The 21,232-nt window shown below is 32.2% G+C and overlaps 1 protein-coding gene across 1 annotated transcript; it reads right to left on the bottom strand.

The window, feature by feature from the left end:
- Nucleotides 1–749: 749 nt before the first annotated feature.
- LOC126880378 (uncharacterized) lies at nucleotides 750–8,414 on the bottom strand. Its single transcript, XM_050644205.1, has 2 exons — nucleotides 8,078–8,414; nucleotides 750–1,091 (listed from the first exon to the last, which is right to left on the bottom strand). Exons 1-2 carry the CDS (start codon nucleotides 8,201–8,203, stop codon nucleotides 819–821), a joined length of 399 nt encoding a protein of 132 aa, XP_050500162.1. The 5' UTR covers nucleotides 8,204–8,414; the 3' UTR covers nucleotides 750–818.
- Nucleotides 8,415–21,232: the final 12,818 nt, after the last annotated feature.

Here is a 21,232-nt window from a genome sequence, read left to right as displayed (position 1 = left end):
GCCATTTTCAAGCTTAACAACTCGGTTAAAAGTTATTATTATGAAAGTCAAAAAGTGACTAAATCAAAGTTTAAAGCCCCCCTACAAGATCCTGAAGAAATTTTTGTCATTATTTTATTACCAAGCTGTTATTTTTAAGTAATAATAATGAGCGCCATGCACGTGTTAAGGCGGCCGTAAATGCTGAGTGCGAGAGAGATGCCATTCCGGCAGTCCACTTGGGCATCTTACTCGCACTCACATTTACAGCCGCGTCAATACGATCTAACCGCTCATTGTTATTAATTAAAAATAACAACTAAGTAATAAATCAATGACACAGATTTCTTCAGGATCATATAGCGGGGGCTTTAAACTTTGATTTAGTCACTTTCTGACTTTCATAATAATAACTTTTAACTGAGTAATTAAGCCTTGAAAATGGCCATTTTCTCGTTTTTCAAATTTTAAATTGCTTATAACTCGAAAACGATAAACTTTAAAGAAAAAATATAATAGACGTTTTTTGTCCAGAATGGTCCAAAAAACCTAAAAAAAATTGTCAGGGCCAAAAATATTGATTTTTGCAATTTGATTAAAAAAAATTGTTAAAAATAATTTGGACCACTTTTCGCGTGGGCGACTTCTTGAACCTTATTCTGGGGTGTCTCACGAATGTGACTATGTAAAAAAATGTCATGGGAATATTTTTTCCAACGAACCCGCCGGTTTCGCCTTATCTAAATGGGATTAACTATAAAAGACAAACATTAAATTATTTTTCTTTATTTCGAAAGTCGAAATATTAACAAAGAATTAACAACTAAAATAGTTTATGTTTAGCTCCATATCAGAATTAACCTCTCTCCATCAGAATTTATTACTTTCAATTCAATATACAAGGAGTCTGCATTTGGAATGTAAACATAGCTGCATTTTTCAGCAACTTTCCATCCTCCATCTACCTCATGTTTGACATTAAACAGCTTGGAAAATGTTTCTAACAACTGTTTACTGTCAACTGGAAAAAGAGCCATAGCTTCTTTAAGCGCTTCCACGGCATCTATCTCGTAGGTTGGATCGGTAACATTTGATTCTTCTACATAAATTTTCTAAAAAGAATTTATTAATATGTTGCATGTGAGAGTTCATTTTGAATGAAGTAAAAGACAGACGTACTCTCAATCATTTATTGTAACTTCCGACGACCGGTTTCGCTCTCTACAGTATGCAGAGCATCTTCAGGTCAACGTTTACTAAATGATTCGGCTACAAGGAGCTACTTCCTGAGTATTCAATAACATGATATCTTGCTCAAGTTATGCTAACGGGATATGGTGGAATAGACGGAGATGATTGAGAGACGATAAATGATTGAGAGTACGCCTGTCTTTTACTTCATTCAATATATTAATAATAAAATAATTTGCCTCTCATTAATTAATCTACTGAAATAAATGACAACTCCGCCTGCATTACTCACTAGGTGGATCGAGTAGCTTGGTGAGTGATATTGCCGGTCCCAAGCCCGGATAAAGGAGGAGGGTTGTAGGGTTAGGTTAGCAGCCTGTCATATATAAAAAATAAATAAAAAAAGCTCAAAGAACCGGTCTCGGAAGAGCCTCGGACTAGGACGGAAAATATGGTAACGACAAAGGCGAGAAAAAGGACGACGAACTGGAAAACGAAAAATATAATGAGAGTGGCTACGTGGAACATAAAAAGCCTAAATAACCGAGATCAGGAAATAGAAAAAGGATTGAGAGAATATCAAATAGATATCTGCATCCTACAGGAAACAAAGAGAAAAGGTAAAGGACACATGTCGCTTGTAGAATATTTACTAATATATAGTGGGGTTCCGAAACAAGAAAGAGCAAAGGAAGGTGTAGCAATAATGATCAAAACAAAATATAAAGATCAAATTAAAGATTGCATGTACATATCTCAGAGAATACTGTTAGTAAATATTAGGGCGAACATCAAAATTATAAACATATGTAATAGGGATATATGCACCAGAAGACTGCAAACCTGACAGCCATAAAGAAGAATTCTATGATGAGCTACAAACATTAGCGGAAAAAGAAGTCAAGCAAAATGAATTACTTATTTTATTAGGAGAATCCAATGTCAGAATAGGAGACGAAGGAATACCAGGAATAAAACAAAGATTTCACGAAAGAGTCTTCAATGAAAACGGAAAGAGAATGGTGGTCTTCTGCACAGCAAACGAACTAAGAATAACCAACACATTTTTGATTATAAAATTTAACACAAATACACGTTTGAAAATACAAGAGGACATAGATCAATTGTAGATTATGTGGTCACAAACAGATAACATTATGTGTTTAAAATAAACAGATAGTGGTTGTGAGAAGTTTGACATCACCCAATGTGGGAAGCGATCACTATTTGGTACTTGGTAAAATTAAATTCAATGAAAAATGAAAAGAGAAGATGAAACAAACGAATTCAGAGGAAATAATAAAAATAGAAAATTTAAGAAATGGCTCCATAAAATCATTATATAAAAAAGGCTAGAATAGAAAATAAAAATGGAGCAATGTAGAAACTAGCTGGAGAAAACTTAAGAAAAATATTTTGGACGCTGCCCGAGAGGCCCTTGGAACGAAAATAATAAACAAAAACAAAAAGTGGTCAACGAAAACACCATGTTTTACACTAGATGTTAAACAAAAATGTCACCAAAAAAAGAAAGCTTTCCTAAAATATAAGGCAGAAAAAATGAATGAATCATATGAAGACTATAAACGAGTAAGAACTGAAACTCACCAATTGGTAAGAAAAACAAAAACAGATTACTGGGAAAGATTCACAAAAGACTAGAGATGGATTTTGGAAACCAAACTCTAAGAGACAGAGTAAGAAGTGAGGAAATATGAGCGAGGTGTGGTATAGAAGAAATAAACATGTGGACAAATGGAAGAAGATTATTGGGACGACCGAGGAAAAGATGGTCAGACAATGTGAATTGAGGCTAAAAACCGAAGTAAAACAGGCACTGAGCCTATTTATAAAGTAGGAAGAAGAAGAAGAAGAAAATATAAAAGACCTCCGTAATAAGAAAACATTCTGTTTTATACTAGTTATTGGTTTAATAAAATATGATGAGCCTACATACTACATACAATATAAATTATTATGCTCTTATAAGATGAAAGATTTAGGGCAGTCAATGAGGGTATGTGGCTCCGAATTCCATCCTACTATATCGATTTACGTGATATTTTCACAGTAAGTAGGGAATATCCCAAGAAACAAAGTCTACCCTATGCCGATGTGTGCTTTTGTCTTGGGGGCGGTTCTCACCCATTCTCGGGGGTGGAACATTTTTTGCTTAAATAACTACGGAAATTGCTATAGAACCTAATACTAAACAAAAACTGTTCTATAATTTTTTTTCGAAAACTCAATACTTTTTTGGCAATTTTCATTGAAACATAACACCTTTTCAAGCGGTTTTTTGCGAATGCCTGAAAAACTATGCATCTAACTAAAAAAACCATATAAAACATTTTTGTAGCTTATAAAATAACAAATAGATTCTTTCCTTTATGAATCTTCTAGTTATAACAAAAAAGGAGATATGGTAAGTGAAAAAAACTTGTTTTCTTGGTGCATGCTCAAATCAGTGTAATTAACTTGAAATAACAGAGAAACGGTCGATTTTAGGTATATAATGCTACCAATAACTTTTGTTATGCATGAAAAGACCTTTAAAATAAGCAATATTAAATGTCGATTACATTCAAACTATGCGAGATAAGCTGTAAAAAATTTAATGACTAACGTTTTTTAAGAAGAAAATCAGAAGCATATTTAACCCCTCATCCACAAGAATTTAAATGCATCGTTTTTCTTCTACAATACATTTTACTATAGTGTTCTTTTTATGTTCAAAAAGTTGGGCGGGTTTAAAACAAATGGTTTTTGAAAAAATAAGATCAAATTATTGAGCGCATTTTTAAATTTTCTTAAAAACTTTTCCTATTTCTCCATGTAACTCGAAAATGATAAGAGATGCCAAAAAAAGATGCCATACAAAAATGTAGGTTTCTTTTAGATAAACATTTTTATTTTATTTTTTATAACAGTATCTCTTATCATTTTCAAGTTACATGGAGAAAAAGGAAGATTTTTAAGAAAATTTAAATATGCGCTCTATAATTTGATCTTATTTTTTTCAAAAACCATCCATTTTAAACCCGCTTAACTTTTTGAACATAAAAATAACACTATAGTAAAATGTATTGTAGAAGGAAAACGATGCACTTAAATTCTTGTGGATGAGGGGTTAAATATACTTCTCAATTTTTTTCTTAAAATTCGTTAGTCTTTAATTTTTTGCAGCATATCTCGCTTAGTTTAAATGTAATCGACATTTAATATTGCTTGTTTGAAAGAACTTTTCAAGCACAATAAAAGGTATTGGTAGCATTATACACCTAAAATCGACCGTTTCTCTGTTATTTCAAGTTGAATACACTTATTTGAGCATGCACCAAAAAAACAAACTCTTTTACCTACCATATATCTTTTTGTGTTATAACTAGAAGATTAAAGAAGGAACGAATCTCTTTGTTTTTTATGAGCTACAAAAATGTTTTATATAATTTTTTTAGTTAGATGCATTGTTTTTAAGGTATTCGCAAAAAACCGTTTAAAAAGGTTGTTATATTTCAATGAAAATGGCAAATTTTCAACCACGAATAACTCAAAAAGTATTGAGTTTTCGAAAAAAGAAATTATAGAACAGTTTTTGCTTAGAATTAGGTTGTCTAGCAATTTTCGTAGTTGTTTAACCAAAAAAATTTCCACCCCCGAGAAGGGGTGGGAACCGCCCCCAAGACAAAAGCACACATCAGCATAGGGGAGACTTTGAATAAGGAGATCTTTTTAGGCTATTCCTAAAATTTAATTAAAATCCATGCAGTAGGATAGAATTCGGAGGTAATAACCTCTTCTTGCTCTCATTGACTGCCCTAATTACGTTATTAGCGAGGGCCGAAAGTCCCTGAACACTTCTATAATGTTTATTTTAATAAGTTATAGGGATGAAAAAAAGAGAAAATTTAGTTTGATTTTTAATTTCAAATACCTACTTCATTCAAAAGAAACTTTTTGTTTGAAGAGCCTCTTTGTCTCTGAAGAGCCTCTAACAAGAGGTGAAATCGTCGATAAGAGTGCTGGCCGCGCTCTCTAACCTAAGTAAAAATTAAGACAGTTTTGGTTTCGCATTGCAACTGAATAAAAATGGTATACATTTTTATTTTTATAAGAAACTTTTTGTTTATTCTAAGGGACTTTCGGCCCTCGGTAATAATGTAATATTTCATTCTGCGTTTAAATTTTTCAAAAATATTTATTAGTTTTCTCAGGACTAAAAAAATGAATGCATTTAAAACATATTGGAGCGACATTTTACGCCTACCCCCTTAAGATAATTCGCCAACGCACTGTAGGTGACGGACACCATAAGAGGTAAACTGGAATTCACCGATAATGTTTCGGTGTTTTGTTTGAAATATGTGAACCTTATGCCGCACTGCAGGATGCTAGATGGTGGCTTGGATGGTGGATTTTAAAGGTGGATGGTGGAGGGTCGCTGCATCCTGGACGCAGTGAATAGAGTAAAATGAAGTCAGTATCCAACTGACTGCTGAGGAGACATCATGCCTCTCTCTAAAGTTGCGAAAAAAATGTTACTATCTTCGGCAATTATAATGGCAAATAATGTAAAAAAAATGTGTCATTATTTTATTACTAAGCTGTTATTTTTAAGTAATAATAATAAGCGCCAGCACGTATTAGGCGGCCGTCTACGGTGAGTGCGAGAGAGAGATACCATCCCGCAGTCCAATGGGGCATCTTATTCGGACTTAGCCGCGTCAATACGATCTTACGGCTTATTGTTAATACTTAAAAATAACAGCTTAGTAATACATTAATTCATGTAGGGAGGGCTTTAAGCTTTGATTTAGTCACTTTCTGACTTTCATAATAATAATTTTTAACCGAGTTATTAAGTCTTAAAAATGGCCATTTTCGCGTTTTTCAAATTTTAAATTGCTTATAACTCGAAAACCATCAACTTTAGAGAAAAATTACAAGAGACCTTTTTTGTCCAGAATGGTCTAAAAAAGTTAAAAAAGATTTGTCCGGACAAAAAATAATAATTTTTGAAATTTGATTAAAAAAAAATTAAAAAAAAACGTGTATTGAAGTTAGTAGTTTTGTCTAATAGATAGACTTTTAGTGAGGCCATTATTTGGTAAGAGTTTATTGAATTTTGAGGAGACGTAGAATTTCCTTGGAATGTTTGATTCAGTTTCAGATTGTGCGATTCAGAATTATGTTAAAGCCAGTAGAACGTCCGGATGCCTAAACGACACAATTTGGAAAAACAAACACCTAAGAGTGGAAACAAAGGAATATATGTCAGTTATTAGACCAGTTATAACTTACACGGCCGAAACAAGACCAGATACAAGCAAAACACAAAGACATCTGGAGACCAATGAAATGAAGATCTTAAGAAGGATTGCTGGAAAAGGACTTCAGGACGGGGTAAGAAGTGAGGAAATCAGACGCATATGTGGGGTAGACAATATAAATACCTGGGCAAAGAACAGAAAAGAAGAGTGGAATTACACATAATCAGGATGTCTGAATCAAGGATAGTAAGAATAGCCAGGGAAAAGTCACCGTTAGGCAGAAGAAGTATAGGACGCCTAAGGAAAAGATGGAATGACAATTTAGCGACAGAATGAAAGACACCGTTGAAGAAAAACAGGCAGTTTTGCCTAAATAAAAGAAATAGAAGAAGAAGAAGAAGAATTGTGTTGTTAAATGTGTATGTTCGGTGGATTTAATGTCTATTTTTGTAGGAATTATTTTGTTTCGTGCAGGATTTTTTGCCGGTTTCTTATGTGATTTATGTCAATGGTTAGGGGTGCGATACCTTGGTCTGAGCTGGAGGTAACTGTGATGTTACTGTCTTCGGTGTGAGTTTGTAGATGGTTCTGTAGGGATCTGTGTCGACATCCTGTTCGAAGTAAAGTCGTTGAGGGTTGTTGTCTGTTTGTCTAGACTATTTTGGAGTTGGAGTAGAATATGTAGGAGTAAGTATGAGTGTCATGGATGGATGTGGAAGGATGTGGAAGGAAAGATACATAATAAAAGTGAGTGGCAAAATAATTAAATAATCAAGAAAACAAGAAGTATAAAAATCGAAGAAGTCAAGAATCTTCAAAAATGTAATAAAAGGTACATAATGGTAGTGAAGAGCAAAATAATGAAATAATCAAGAAAACAAAAAGGTGTAATGGAAATGTCTAAAGTAAGAATAGTTAGAGGTATTATCGATAAGAGACTGTGGAGAGACAACATAATAGTGAACTCGGGCAAAAGTGTAACAAAGAAAACATAAACGATTGGATACTAGACAAAAAAAAACAAAAACTGTGGAACAAGCACGTAAGTAGATATGGAGAGAACAAAGAGGACAAGAAACAGATGGAGTGATAACGTGGCTGTCCAATAAGAAGATATCAGAACATGAAATAGACGAAAACCTACCGAAGACCTAAAAATAAGAAAAAATACTTTGTTTTTGTGAATTCAAGTAGATATAGTAAAAATGGTTGTTTTATCATGAGTAAGTTTGTAGTTAGTCCATTCACAAACCTCTACATTGTTACTTTGATACTGCTGTTCAGTTTAACACTGGCTTATAATTAGGAATAATTATTGAAATATTAACGGGGAAACACGTGTAGATATATTTAGAAACTAGTCATTGGACAACAGTAAATTTAATAATGAATGAATGTTTTTACTATAATATTATAATATGTATCACTAAAATAAATATGTATAAGAAAACTCTGAGCACAAATAATGTCTAAAAATGAACATTGGAAACCATTACACAACTAAGAATAGTAAAGGTACTAAAAAGTGGAAAACATAAAAATGTATTATTTGATAATGCAAATACTTCTTATTCTATATTCCATAAGGAATAATATTCGACCAATAATCTTTTAGTAATAGTAATCAAATAACTTACATCTTCACCAGTGCTTGTCGATGCCGATGTTGAGGCAATATTCGTAGTAGAAGAAGAACCATCATCTTGACCAGCGACAAATGCCAAGCAAATTAGGCTAAATAAAACAACCAATATTGACTTCATCTTAGAGAATGTTGATATGAAAACAAAAGCATGTATTTATACATATAAGTGACATTGATAAAACATATATGAAATAAAATATAAAGTATTGCATTATATATATTTCATTAAATAGTGATAAAATTAGATTTTAGTTTAGATAAAAATTAGAAATTAGTTTTAATTACTAACGCGATAAAGATAAACCAGACAAATATATCTCAAGAATTAAGATCCATTATCGAAGAATGATGTTTAAAGGGACTTTTATTTTTAAGTTAGAAAAAGGACAATTTTTATATATTAAAAAAATATAGATTTATAAAAAAAGTTATTGGCACTTTTAGTTATTTTTGTCCACTGTAGTGTCTTCTAAAAAATACATTTTAAATTGGGAAATACTTTTCTGCCTTCCTATAACGATTTTTTTTTTATTTCAACGGGATTCAATTCGTAAAACAACACTAATAAATAAACCTTTAAAAAGTTCTTTTTTTTTGTGAAGAAAATAGGAAAGTCGCAGATACAGAATACATTATTAAAAATAATAATATACACGAATTTACATCTGAAAACTTTCCTTACTATTTTTTAGAACCTTTCTCTGTTAACATCCTAAATCAGTGGCGGCCGGTCAGGGTCGGCAGGTTCGGCAGGGTCGGCAGTGCCGACCCACACATTTATAGATATAGATTTTTTAAATATTTGTATCTGTGAAATAAAAAAAATCTATCAGATAATACAGACTAAATTTTATTCATGGTTTTTAAACGAATTTGATCAATCCGAGCGTTAAGTGATCCCTGCGCATAACAGACTTCTCAAAAAATGAATGATCCGAGCCATTTATCTGACTTTTCGGCTAGCCGTCCCTAACATCCGTAGCTTGACAATTTACACGTAAAACTCAACGACATAACAAGTCGATGAGCAAGCGAACATTACTTTTCTCCGTGGGCAATAGCAGATACGGCATGGCAGGTTAAGCGACAAGTACGGCACATTTCGGTCTGCCGGTCGGTGTTTCATTTGGAAGCATGCATCGGTAGAAATTGTCAAAAATAATCACGCCGTTTTACGTCGTTTAATTGATATTGTAATTTTTTTAAGTTGTCAGGAATTATCATTTAGTGAACATGATGGATCGAAGCATTTGTTAAAAATCAAAGTAATTATAGAGAATTAATAAAATTGTTTTAGAAATACCTATTTACTTTCTGATTCGAAGTGTATTCGTAATACAGAATGAACTAATACAAATAATCAAATAGTTAAATTTTGAATAACGTTGTTGAATCTGAGATTTAGAAAACCATTTGCTTTTCACTGAAAGTAGATGAAACTTCTGATTATCATGTCATTCAAAATTATCAATTATTTTGTTCGATACGCGTTACGTGGTAATATTTATGAGAGGTTTTTAGGTTTTAGAGATGTGAGTAAAAGTAATAAGACAGAATATATTTTTGGTTTTTTAAAGAACAGATTCAAATTTTTTGATACCAAAAATAAATTGGTAGGGCAAACTGGGGCAATCTTATGACGGCATTGCTGTGATGAGTGGTGAATTGAATAGTCTCCAGGCAAAAGTTAAAACTATTGCATCACAAGCTTTATTTACTCACTATTGTGCGCATATAATGAATTTAGTTTTACATGATACGTGTAAAAAATAAAGAATATCGTCTTTTCTTGCCAGTGTAGCTCACCTAAACGGATTACTGCTTTAGAACAAATTTGTTTCGGAAAAAAAAGCGAACAGTTTGTCAGACGCAATGAAATTTTAAATCTCGGTTAGTTTTATCTAAGCAGATTATCTCTTACAGTTTTAGTATCTGTAGCAGATTTTCGTGAACAGCTTTTGGAAGTTTTTGATTTTATTATCGAAGGCGATGATTTTGAAAGTGGCGATACCTCGATCCGTGAAGCAATCGGTTTGAGAACTTTATTAAATACTAATGACTCTTTCAATATTTTTTTAAATATTTTTAAGACAGAGTTTGCCCAAGATATTCCTTGTTGTTCAAAATCAGTCAACTGACATTATTTATTCTAAAAATAGAATACGAAAGCTGGTGCAAAATCTCAGAGATTTTCGTAATGATAGTAGTTTCCAATATATACGCAGTGACGTTTTGGATTCGCTTGATATTTCCGAACCACCCCAAAAAAGACAACGACATGATACATGTCTCGAAAAACGAGTAAGTATATCTTAAAATTTTGGATACCTACTATTATATGCAAATAGATACTCGTTTTTCGAATTTTGAAGATTTGCAAATTTTTGACCTCTTTGACGATTTAAAATTTAAAAGTTACGTTCGCCAAAGAATTTCCAAGATATTTATTATTACAAGTTAGGTACTTAAAAATTATGCTGGTCCAAATATTTTCAGAAAGTGTGATAAGTTGCACAATATGTATGTATAATTCTATGTAGTAAGTACTGCAATTCATTACAACAAACTGTTTATCAATTTTCTTATTACCACCAATTTGTGCCTAAAAAAAAAACGGGATTTACCTTTTCTCTCAAATTTACTCTCAAAAGAATCAACACGTATTGTCGAAACACCATGAAACAAGAGAGAATGTCAAGTACATCAAATAAAAAAAAAAGCAAAAAACAACAAAATCTCCTATAATGAATTAAGCCTTTTAGTTTGATGGTATACCTATATGAGGAGACAAAAAAACCTTGCCGACCCTGTCTCCAAGGCCACGAGCCGCCACTGTCCTAAATCTCTGCCTTCCACATTTGCAAGGCATATAGATAGGCTATTGATTATGTACTATAGAAAGGAACTACAACGTTAACGGGGTTTTATTATTTCGTATGGTCAATGAATCTCTATATATGAAAAAACCGCGGAGTGCTACCATTTAAAGGGGTGCGTTTTTGAGAAATGGGTGAATTAGTCCCTGGGCAAAGGTTACATTAGGGTGAGTTCTATGCACTTTTGGTACAAACACATCTACATATAAAATTGTTCCTGGTTAAATTTCCTATCTAAATATAACTTTTTAAAGTCAAAGATACTTTTTTTTGCAAAAATATATTCAAAAGAAAAAGCACAAAGAAACCCAAAAGAAATAAATTTTGTTTTTTGTCCCATAACTTTTGTTCACGGGGATATAGGTATAGACATTGTTTCACAAAAAAAAAACTGACATATTTTCTCTTTAAAATGATCTTTGGTAGAGGTCATTAGGATTTACAGTTTTCGAAATATGATTTTTAAAAGTTCGCCACTCACAGCAATTTTGGGCAATTTTCCTTGTTATTTCGCAAATATTGTTCTGTAACTTCTTTCTACGTAACTTTAGGCATATGCAATGGTACATGTAAGAGGAATAGAAATCAATTACCTTTAAAATGTCATGTTTTTACTATCACTCTAAAAACACAATACGTGGAGAACCAATACAAAATTTCTGACACTGTACTTGGAAGAAAGAACAGTTGCAAAGATCTTGGAGTAATGTTTCAGCAAAATTTGAGATTTAGTGAACATTATCGGATCATCATTGGAAAGGCATACAGAACTCTTGGCTTCGTAATTCCTAATTCAAAACTTTTTAAAAGAACTTAAACTCTAATATCATTATACAATGCACTGGTAAGACCTCATTTGGAGTATGCCTCTATTATATGGGCACCACAAGCCGAATTCAATGTTGATCTTATTGAAAAGGTTCAAAAACCACTCTTGAAGTTTCTTTATGTCAGAAAGTTTGGTATCTATCACTACATGATTTCCTATAATGCTATGCTAACTTGTTTTAAAGTTCAGCGACTGGATAATAGAAGACATTTTCATTCAGCCCTTTTTATATACTATGTTGTAAATCACATTAAATATAAAGATTGCTTTTTTATAAATAATATTAAATTTCATGGTCCAAAAACACATTTAAGAATTAATAACAAACGACTGTTCTCAACTAATAAGACTGATTGTTCACCCATAAATAAGATATTAGAAGAATGTAACCATATGATAATTAACTGTGATATAGACTTTTTAAATTCTTCTGTGAAACAAATAAAAGTTCCTTCTGAAACAAATTTCTAGTCTACAAAAGTTGTTGTAAAATTTGATTTAGATGTATTTATTTGTATTTAGATGTATTTATTTGTCTAGATGTATTTGTAGTGTTTTTTTTACTTGTTTTTACTTGTTCTATTCTGTTTAGGTTTAGTATTTAATATAGGAATTAGTTTTTAGCAGTAGTAAGCACCATTTTAATGTAATAACAATTATTTTGTGTATTAAAGGAGGTTAAATAAATAAAAAAAAATGTTCTACTGTATAATGTTGTACGACTTCTTTTAAAGAGGTTATCTTTTTCAAGATTTTATACTTTTAACGAGTTTTTATATTTTTTACGATTATTTTTTTAAATTTCCCATTATACCTTTTATTGTTCTACATTTAGGTATATGTACATTATAATAATAAAAAAGAAAGCTTATTTTGTTTACTTTAAAGTGGTGTATTATAAACAATTCTAGGATTATTTTTGAATAAGATATGCTTTTTCAAAATGTAATAAGTCCTCGCAACGATTTTTGATTTTAGGATTATTTTTTAAATTTCTCATTTTAACTTTTTTATGTGATTGTATGTTATGATTGAATCTTATTTTTTATAGGTAATACTTTGGATCCACTTGACTCAGCCGGGCAAACTTCAAAATATGGATTAATTCCAACATTTTCTGTCAAAGCTCCTGCTTTGCTTGAAAAAATAGCATGTAAATGTACAAAAAGATGTACAAAAAACTGCGGTTGTAGGAAGATAGGAATTAGTTGTTCAATATTCTGCAAAGGGTGCATGTGCATGTGCATGGGTACTAATTGTGGGAACTCTAAGATGACTGAATGAGGTGTCAGGAAGATATTGAAGCTAATGCTAACGAAGAAATAGACTTTGATTTTGAAAATTTTGTAAATGTCAACGTTTAAATACTAAAGTGATGTTTTCTAAGACTAATGTTTATGTAATTTTTTTAAAAGAAATAATTTTAAATAATACAGGTAAAAAAATATCAAACAATCACTCGGTTTCCATTATTTAAATATAGATGATACACCATTTTAAAGAACAGAAAGTAAGCCCTCTTTATTGAGCAATATATAGTATATTCATGTACAAGAAAAAAAAGTTATAATGAGAAATTTAAAAAATAATCGTAAAAAATGTAAAAAATAATATTTTTTATATTAGGTATTAGTATATATTATTACGGTATCTATTAGGTATATAGTATATAAAATATAATATTATATTATATATTATATAATAATATTATTTTATTTTTATATTATATTATAAAAAATCGTTAAAAGTATAAAGCCTTGAAAAACCATAATCTCTTTAAAAAAAGTCGTACAACGTTATACAGTAGACCATTTTAAAGGTAATTGATTTCTATTCCTATTGCGTTACCATTGCATATACCTAAAGTTACAGAACAATATTTGCGAAATAACAAGGAAAATTGCCCAAAATTGCTGTCAGTGGAGAACTTTGAAAAATCATATTTCGAAAACTATAAATCCTAATTACCTCTACTAAACAATATTTTAAAGAACAAATATGTAGCTTTTTTTTCTGTAAAGCAATGCCTATACCTATAGCCTCGTGGACAAAAGTTATGGGACAAAAAACAAAATTTCTTTCTTTTGAGTTTCTTCGTGCTTTTTCTTTTGAATATATTTTTGTTAGAAAAAGTATCATTGACTTTAAAAAGTGATATTTAGATAGGAAATTTAACCAGGAACAATTTTTATGTAGATATGTTTGTACCAAAAGTGCATAGAATTCACCCTAATGTAACCTGTGCCCAGGGACTAATTCACCCATTTCTCAAAAACGCACCCCTTTAAATGGTAGCACTCCGCGGTTTTTTCATATACAGATGTCCATTGACCATATGAAATAATAAAACCCCGTTAACGTTGTAGTTGCTTTCAGCTATCTTATTTTGAATATAATCAATAGCCTAAGACGACGAATACGGAAATCGGAAAGGATTCTAAAATAGGCAATCACATTCCGTTTTCATTCGTCTAGGAAAAGGTACGAGAAAACGTTCTTAATACTCACAATCTGAGTAAAGATAGAAGTGAATTAAAAGACAATTTATGTTTAATTTCGGTTCAGAGGCAAGGCATAATCTACAGACAGCTGTTGTTTCTGTTATGAACTTCATCAGTGCAGATGCTTCGTCTCTGAATCAAAACGAAACGAAATTGTCTGTGTGGAATCCAGGAACGGAAGCTTTTCACCTCGCAATTTTTACAGAATGGATCCATTTGCTTGAAAATTTGAGAATAAGTAGTGGATAGTCCAAGGATCAAAATCTATATGATGCCGAAAAACGCTTTTACCATGAGGGTGGTTTGCCACCCCATCTCGGGGGTGGAAATTTTTAATTATATTTTGACTGCAAAAGTTGATGAAAACATTCATCCTAAGCAAAAGATGTTATATACATTTTTTTTTAAATTAGTTTTCGATTTATTCGTTATCGAAAGTGTTAGTTTTATACAGAAAAAGTAATTGGACTTCGTAAGTCCTATGTTTTCACCTAAAGTAATCGATAGTAGAACTGGAAGTCGATATTTAAACTCTTCGTGTAAAATTGCGTCGATTGATATACAATTTTATTAATTTTGTTTAAATATTGTTTAAGCAGAAATGACTTCAAAACCGGAATTAAGGCCAAATATTTTACGGGTATCCCTACTTTTTCTATCTTTACACGACAAATTACGTGTAGTAAAATTCACACTGGTATGTATATGTTAATATTACTAGAATGTCATTCTACTTGAAAATGTCATCATTTATTTAAAGAGATGGCTTTTGAATGTTCTTGGATAACTGTTATTTTTATAATTGCAAATTATTAATTCAGTTAATAAATGTGAAAATTTTTTCACTAACTATGTATTCAGTGATTGTAATAATTTATATGTACAACAAAAACTAATACTCAATCGAGAAAAGATGAAAAGTGTTCAAGTGATTTTTTAATAATATATTGTTACTATGGAACGCTTACAATTTTGAACATCTTTAACAACAAAATACTTGGATCACAGAATATATTATGCTGATGTATTCTCTGCTTGGATCTTCCACAAATAATACACAATAAATAACTTTTTATTAAGTTCACGTCTTAAATCAATTATTGATCAAATACCCTATAATATATCAATATTATTTAATCAACAACTCAAAATATTCCCGATGCCATGTCAAATACTTAAAATTGTCACTGATTGTCACTGTCTGACTGACAGTATGCTGACAATATTCTATTCGACTGATTGCGTTGTATCACAAAGGTAGATTTGGAAATATTGACAAGGCGGAAACGGCGGGTTCGTTGAAAAAAATATTCCCATGAAATTTTTTTGCATATTCACATTCGTGAGACCCAGAATAAGGTACAAGAAGTCGCCCACGCGAAAAGTAGTCCAATTTTTTGAAGTGAAAACTTCTTTAGGGACGTTGTGCGATTTTTGGATAGGGGAAAAAGCATTGAATTCGTGACCGTCGTCGCGACCGTCATCGCGACCGTCATTGCGACCGTCATTGCGACCGTCATTGCGACCGCCATCGCTTATGCTATATATTATTTGTATGTACTTATATATAAATTGTATAGAAGTATTTAAATTTAAAATAAATGTAAAACCTATTTTAGGATGGGGAAAAAGGATTTATTTCGCGATCGTCATCGCGACCGTCATCTCTTCGGCGAAATAAATTTTGTACGTATGTGTATTGAAGTGAAAACTTCTTTAGTTACGTTGTGCACTTTTTGGATGGAAAAAAGTATTAAATTGGCGACCGTCATCGCGACCGTCATGGCTTCGAAGAAATAAATTTTTGAAGTGAAAACTTCTTGAGGGCCGTTATGCACTTTTTGGATGGGGAAAAACTATTAAATTAGCGACCATCATCGCGATCGTCATCGCTTCGACGAAATAAATTTTTGAAGTGAAAATTTCTTTAGTGACGTTCTGCACTTTTTAGATGGGGAAAAGTATTGAATTAGCGACCGTCATCGCTTCGGCGAAATAAATTTTTGAAGTGAAAACTTCTTTAGGGACGTTGTGCACTTTTTGGATAGGGAAAAATAAATTTTTGAAGTGAAAATTTCTTTAGTGACGTTCTGCACTTTTTAGATGGGGAAAAGTATTGAATTAGCGACCGTCATCGCTTCGGCGAAATAAATTTTTGAAGTGAAAACTTCTTTAGGGACGTTGTGCACTTTTTGGATAGGGAAAAATAAATTTTTGAAGTGAAAATTTCTTTAGTGGCGTTGTGCACTTTTCAGAAAATACGTACCCATCCTCTTAAAGAATCAAACTCAACTTTTCAATATGCTTCGATTGATGTGTTACATGTACTATTTCTGCGACTATAGTAGCACTTCTGGTTAGAACTTTTAACCGGAAATGATATAAACACGAAATGATATATAATAAATAGTATATCGCTTATACTATTTCGGTGACTTTAAAACGGTACTTAGGTTGCAACTCTAAAACCAGAAGTCCGATGTCAAATATTTCCCTTGGGTTATAAGCTTTCATTCGACACCTCATTTGTCATTCTATCTATAGAATTTATATCTGTATTAATAACGGAGGAGTTGTATTCGTGAGCGGAAAGACAGACGGACAGACAGTCATGAAACCGGAAGTATATACGTGTTCTCGTCTTGCGAAGGTGCGTCGAATAATATATCACTTGTACTGTCGCGGTGGCTTTTAAACAGTACTTCTGGTCGCATTTCTAAAACCGGAAGTTATATGTCAAATTTCTCACATTTAGTACCATCCTTGCATTATAAGCTTTCTGTCGACACCTCAATTGTCATTCTACCTTGTATAGTGACGGACGACTTATATTTGCGGTCGGACGGACAGACAGCCTAGGTCAAATTTCTCACCTTTATTACCATCCTTGGATTATAAGCTTTCATTTGACACCTCATTTGTCATTCTACCTTGTATAATGAAATAGGAGTTATATTCGCGATCGAACGAACCGACGGACAGACAGCCTAGATCAAATTTCTAACCTTTAGTACCACTTGGATTATATTCAAAGCAGAGTTAAACAAGGATACGTGCTGTCCACGATATTACTCCTAATAATAATAATATGATACAATTGATCCAAAAGATGGCATAACCCAGATATCTAAAGTGTAAGTTATCCTTCAACACCAAATTATTCTATATTTATAATTCTATATGGTCCACATAATGTTCAGAAAAAAGTCACACGATTTTGAGCGCCGGGTTTGGGGGTGAGGGGGGAGAAATCGGTAAATTCGTAGTTTTTTACGTTTTTCGTCAATATTTCTAAAACTATGCGGTTTAGCATGAAAACCTTTTATACAAAAATGTTCTACATTAAATTTGAAATAAAAAAGGTTTAATGCATAATCCTTCTAAAATGAACGGTTTCAAAGTTACGGAGGTAGGATAGTATAATTGGTCCAAAAAAACGCCTAACGCAGACATCCAAAGTAAAAGTGTTCCTCCAACATCAAATTGTTCTATATGGTCCATTTGGTAAACTGGTACACCCGGTTTGGGGAGGGGGGCAGATGGAAGAGAAGGCGGTAAATTAGTAGCTTTTTAAGTTTTTCGTCAATATTTCAAAAACTATGCTTTAGCGTAAACAATGTTCTATACAAAAATGTTCTACATCAACGGTCCTCAATCTGTGGTACACGTACCACTAGTGGTACATTTCATTTTTTGAGGTGGTACACAAAACGCAACATCAGCCAAAATCAGCACCATTATTATAGTTAATTAGATCACCTAGTTAGATATGTATTTCAGTTAGGTGGTACCAAAAATAATAAAAAGTATTTGGTGGTATACGACACAAAAAGATTGAGAATCGCTGTTCTACATAATATTTAAAACAAAAAAGGTCCTATACATAATTGTTATAAAATCAACGGTTCCAGAGTTACGGAAGGTGAAAGTGGAGGTTTTCGATACTTTTTATATGTATTGGGCAATTGATGATGATTTTTGGTGGTGAGGTTGACGTTTCTTCAAGGGGTTATCACTAGCATACCATCGGCCACTGAAATAGCAAATTTTATTTACAAAACACAATCCTGTTAAAGAAAATTTCTTTCATCAGTAATAATATAAATTGTCCAAAAAATATAAAAAGTAATCGAAAACCTCCACTTGTCACCCTCCGTAACTCTGGAACCGTTGATTTTGTAACAATTATGTGTAGGACCTTTTTTGTTTTGAATTTTACGTAGAACATTGTTGTATACAACAATTGTTTACGTTAAGGCATAGTTTTAGAAATATTGACGAAAAACGTAAAGAAACTACTAATTTACAGATTTCTTCCCCATCTTCCCCCCAAACAGGACACTCAAAATGGTGTAACTTTTTACTGAACAAGATGTGGACCATATAGAACAATTTGGTGTTGGAGGAAAACTTTTACTTTGGATTTTTGGGTTAGGTCTTTTTTTGGACCAATTATACTATACTACCTAGGTAACTTTGGAACCGTTCATTTTAGAAGGATTATGCATAGAACCTTTTTTTATTTCAAATTTAATGTAGAACATTTTTGTTTAGAAGGCTGTTCATGATAAGCCGCATAGTTTTAGAAATATTGACGAAAAACTTAAAAACTACGAATTTAACAATTTCTTCCCCCCCCCTCACCCCCAAACCCGACTCTCAAAATGGTGTGACTTTTTTCTGAACATTATGTGGACCATATAGAACAATTTGGTGTTGGAGAATAACTTTCACTTTGCATGTCTGGGTTTGGGTTTAGTTATACAATACTATAACGGATTGGATCAGGCAGAAAGTAAGCGATAAAAAAACAGGTATTATGTGGCATTTGGATGACTAGTTGGAGGACTTGGAGTACGCAGACGACATTTGTCTCCTAACGGGACATAGCAGCCATATGCAAAAGAAGATCGACAAGCTTTCAAAATACTCCAACGTAATGGGCCTCAAGATAAATACAAAAAAACAGAACTCTTGAAAAACAGCAACCAAGGAACCAAAATTGAAATAAAAGGAAGGCAAATAGAGGAGGCAGATAACTTAACATAATATCTCGGATCAATCATGGAAAAAGGTGGTAGTATATCGGATGTAGAAAAAAGAATAGTAAAGGCACAACATGAATATACTCATTAAAAAAAATATGAAACACACGCGATATATCAGAATTAACCAAAATCAAATTATTTAGCAGCTGTATTAAGAGTATGTTATTGTATGGCACAAAATCATAGAGACAGGAACAGACAACTACTAAAAATTACAAACCTTTATAAATACATCGTTGACAAATATCCTGAAATATACTGGCCGAATAAAATAACAAACATAGATATATGGAGAAGAACAAAACAACAGAAAATAACAGTCACGATTAAAAGAAGGAAATGAAAATGGATTGGACATTCTCTAAGGAAGGAACGAAATAATATAACCAGACAAGCACTCGAATACCAACCAGACGGAAGAAGAAGAATAGGAAGACCCGATAATAGCTGAAGAAGAACTGTAACAAGAGATGACGAAAGAATTGGCCTAAGATGGAGAGAAGTCAAACAGAGAGCAAGAAATAGAGAGGAATGGAAAAGACTTGTAGAGAAAATCTTGAGGGAGTAAAAAAGAAGAGAGAAGATCTTCCACTTTTGGCTAAGAGACGCAAGAGCTCTCAATACTCAATAAGGAGGAAAGGCAATAGAGAGAGAGAGAGAGAGAGAGAGAGAGAGAGAGAGAGAGAGAGAGAGAGAGAGAGAGAGATTATTTTTTATAATGGATGATGAAGTTAATAACAGAAACAGCAGCTGTTTGAAGATTATGCCTTGCGTCTGAATCGATATGAAACGTAAATTGTCTTTTAATTCAATTCTTTTTTTTTGTGTTTTGATGGTCGTTAATATAAATTGGGATTATTGAAAGAAAAACATTAAATTATTTTTCTCTATTTTTGGAAAGATGAAATAATAACGGATAATTAACAATTAAATTTGTTCATTTCTTGAGTTAAATATCCGAACGGTCCTCCCCAATTCCATGCTGTTCTTTGGATCTTTAACTATCAATTCAATATATATGTAGTCTTCATCTGGATTGTAAAGTGGTCCCAAATTTTCAACAACTTTCCATCCTCCTTTTACCGTATGTTTGGCGTTAAATAATTTGGAAAATGTTTCTAACAATTGTGTACCGTCAACACCTGGATGAAGTGCCTTGGCTTCTTTGAACGCTTCAACGGCATCTATCTCATAGGATGGATCGGGGACTTGTCGATCTTGTACGTAAACTACCTAAAAATAATATATTAATAATTTGGTTTTTGCTAATTAATCAACCGATCTAATAGATATCTCTAATAAGAGAACATTGTGTTTTGTATTAGTTATTGATTTAATAAAACATGATAAGCCTACAGAGAATATAAATGCTCTTATAAGATGAAGTCTAAAACTTAAAGAAGAAGTTTCCAATGAACTAAAATACCAGCGAAAAAATTACTCTTTCACGTGAAGGTACTTTAAAAGGTAGAATATAAGATTCTTAATTATATGTCAAAAAATGCGCAATAACTACGTCTTAAAACCTACCAAATTTTATTTGCGTATCTCAACCGGTTTTAGAGCAATAAATAAATCGTCAATTTGTAAGAAAAATTTCAACACCTCGTATCTCAGAAACGAAGCATTTGCGGACATATGTTTATAAAGCAAACTTTTATTATTTTTTCATGCATAATTATTATCCCTTCAAGTTTGTCGCACTTATTTAAAAACACCCTGTTCTGTATTGATGAAGAACATGGCTAGTTGTTAAAATACATACCTAACTTTTTTATTATACAACATAAGCGATTGTATTGATGAAGAACATGGCTAGTTGTTAAAGTACATACCTAACTTTTTTATTATCCAAACTAAGCGATTGAATCAAAAAAAAAAATGTTAAGAAAA

This window comes from Diabrotica virgifera, chromosome 2 (assembly GCF_917563875.1).
Source record: "Diabrotica virgifera virgifera chromosome 2, PGI_DIABVI_V3a".
NCBI lineage: Eukaryota > Metazoa > Arthropoda > Insecta > Coleoptera > Chrysomelidae > Diabrotica > Diabrotica virgifera.
Note: the sequence above shows the minus strand (reverse complement) of the source record. Positions and strands in the feature narration are given on the sequence as shown.

Excerpts from the sequence above, each read along its gene's own strand:
- LOC126880378 (XM_050644205.1), bottom strand. The coding sequence starts at position 8,203 with ATGAAGTCAATATTGGTTGTTTTATTTAGCCTAATTTGCTTGGCATTT. Across the intron at positions 1,092-8,077 it reads CGACAAGCACTGGTGAAGAT|AAAATTTATGTAGAAGAATC; the intron begins GTAAGTTATTTG and ends AATTCTTTTTAG.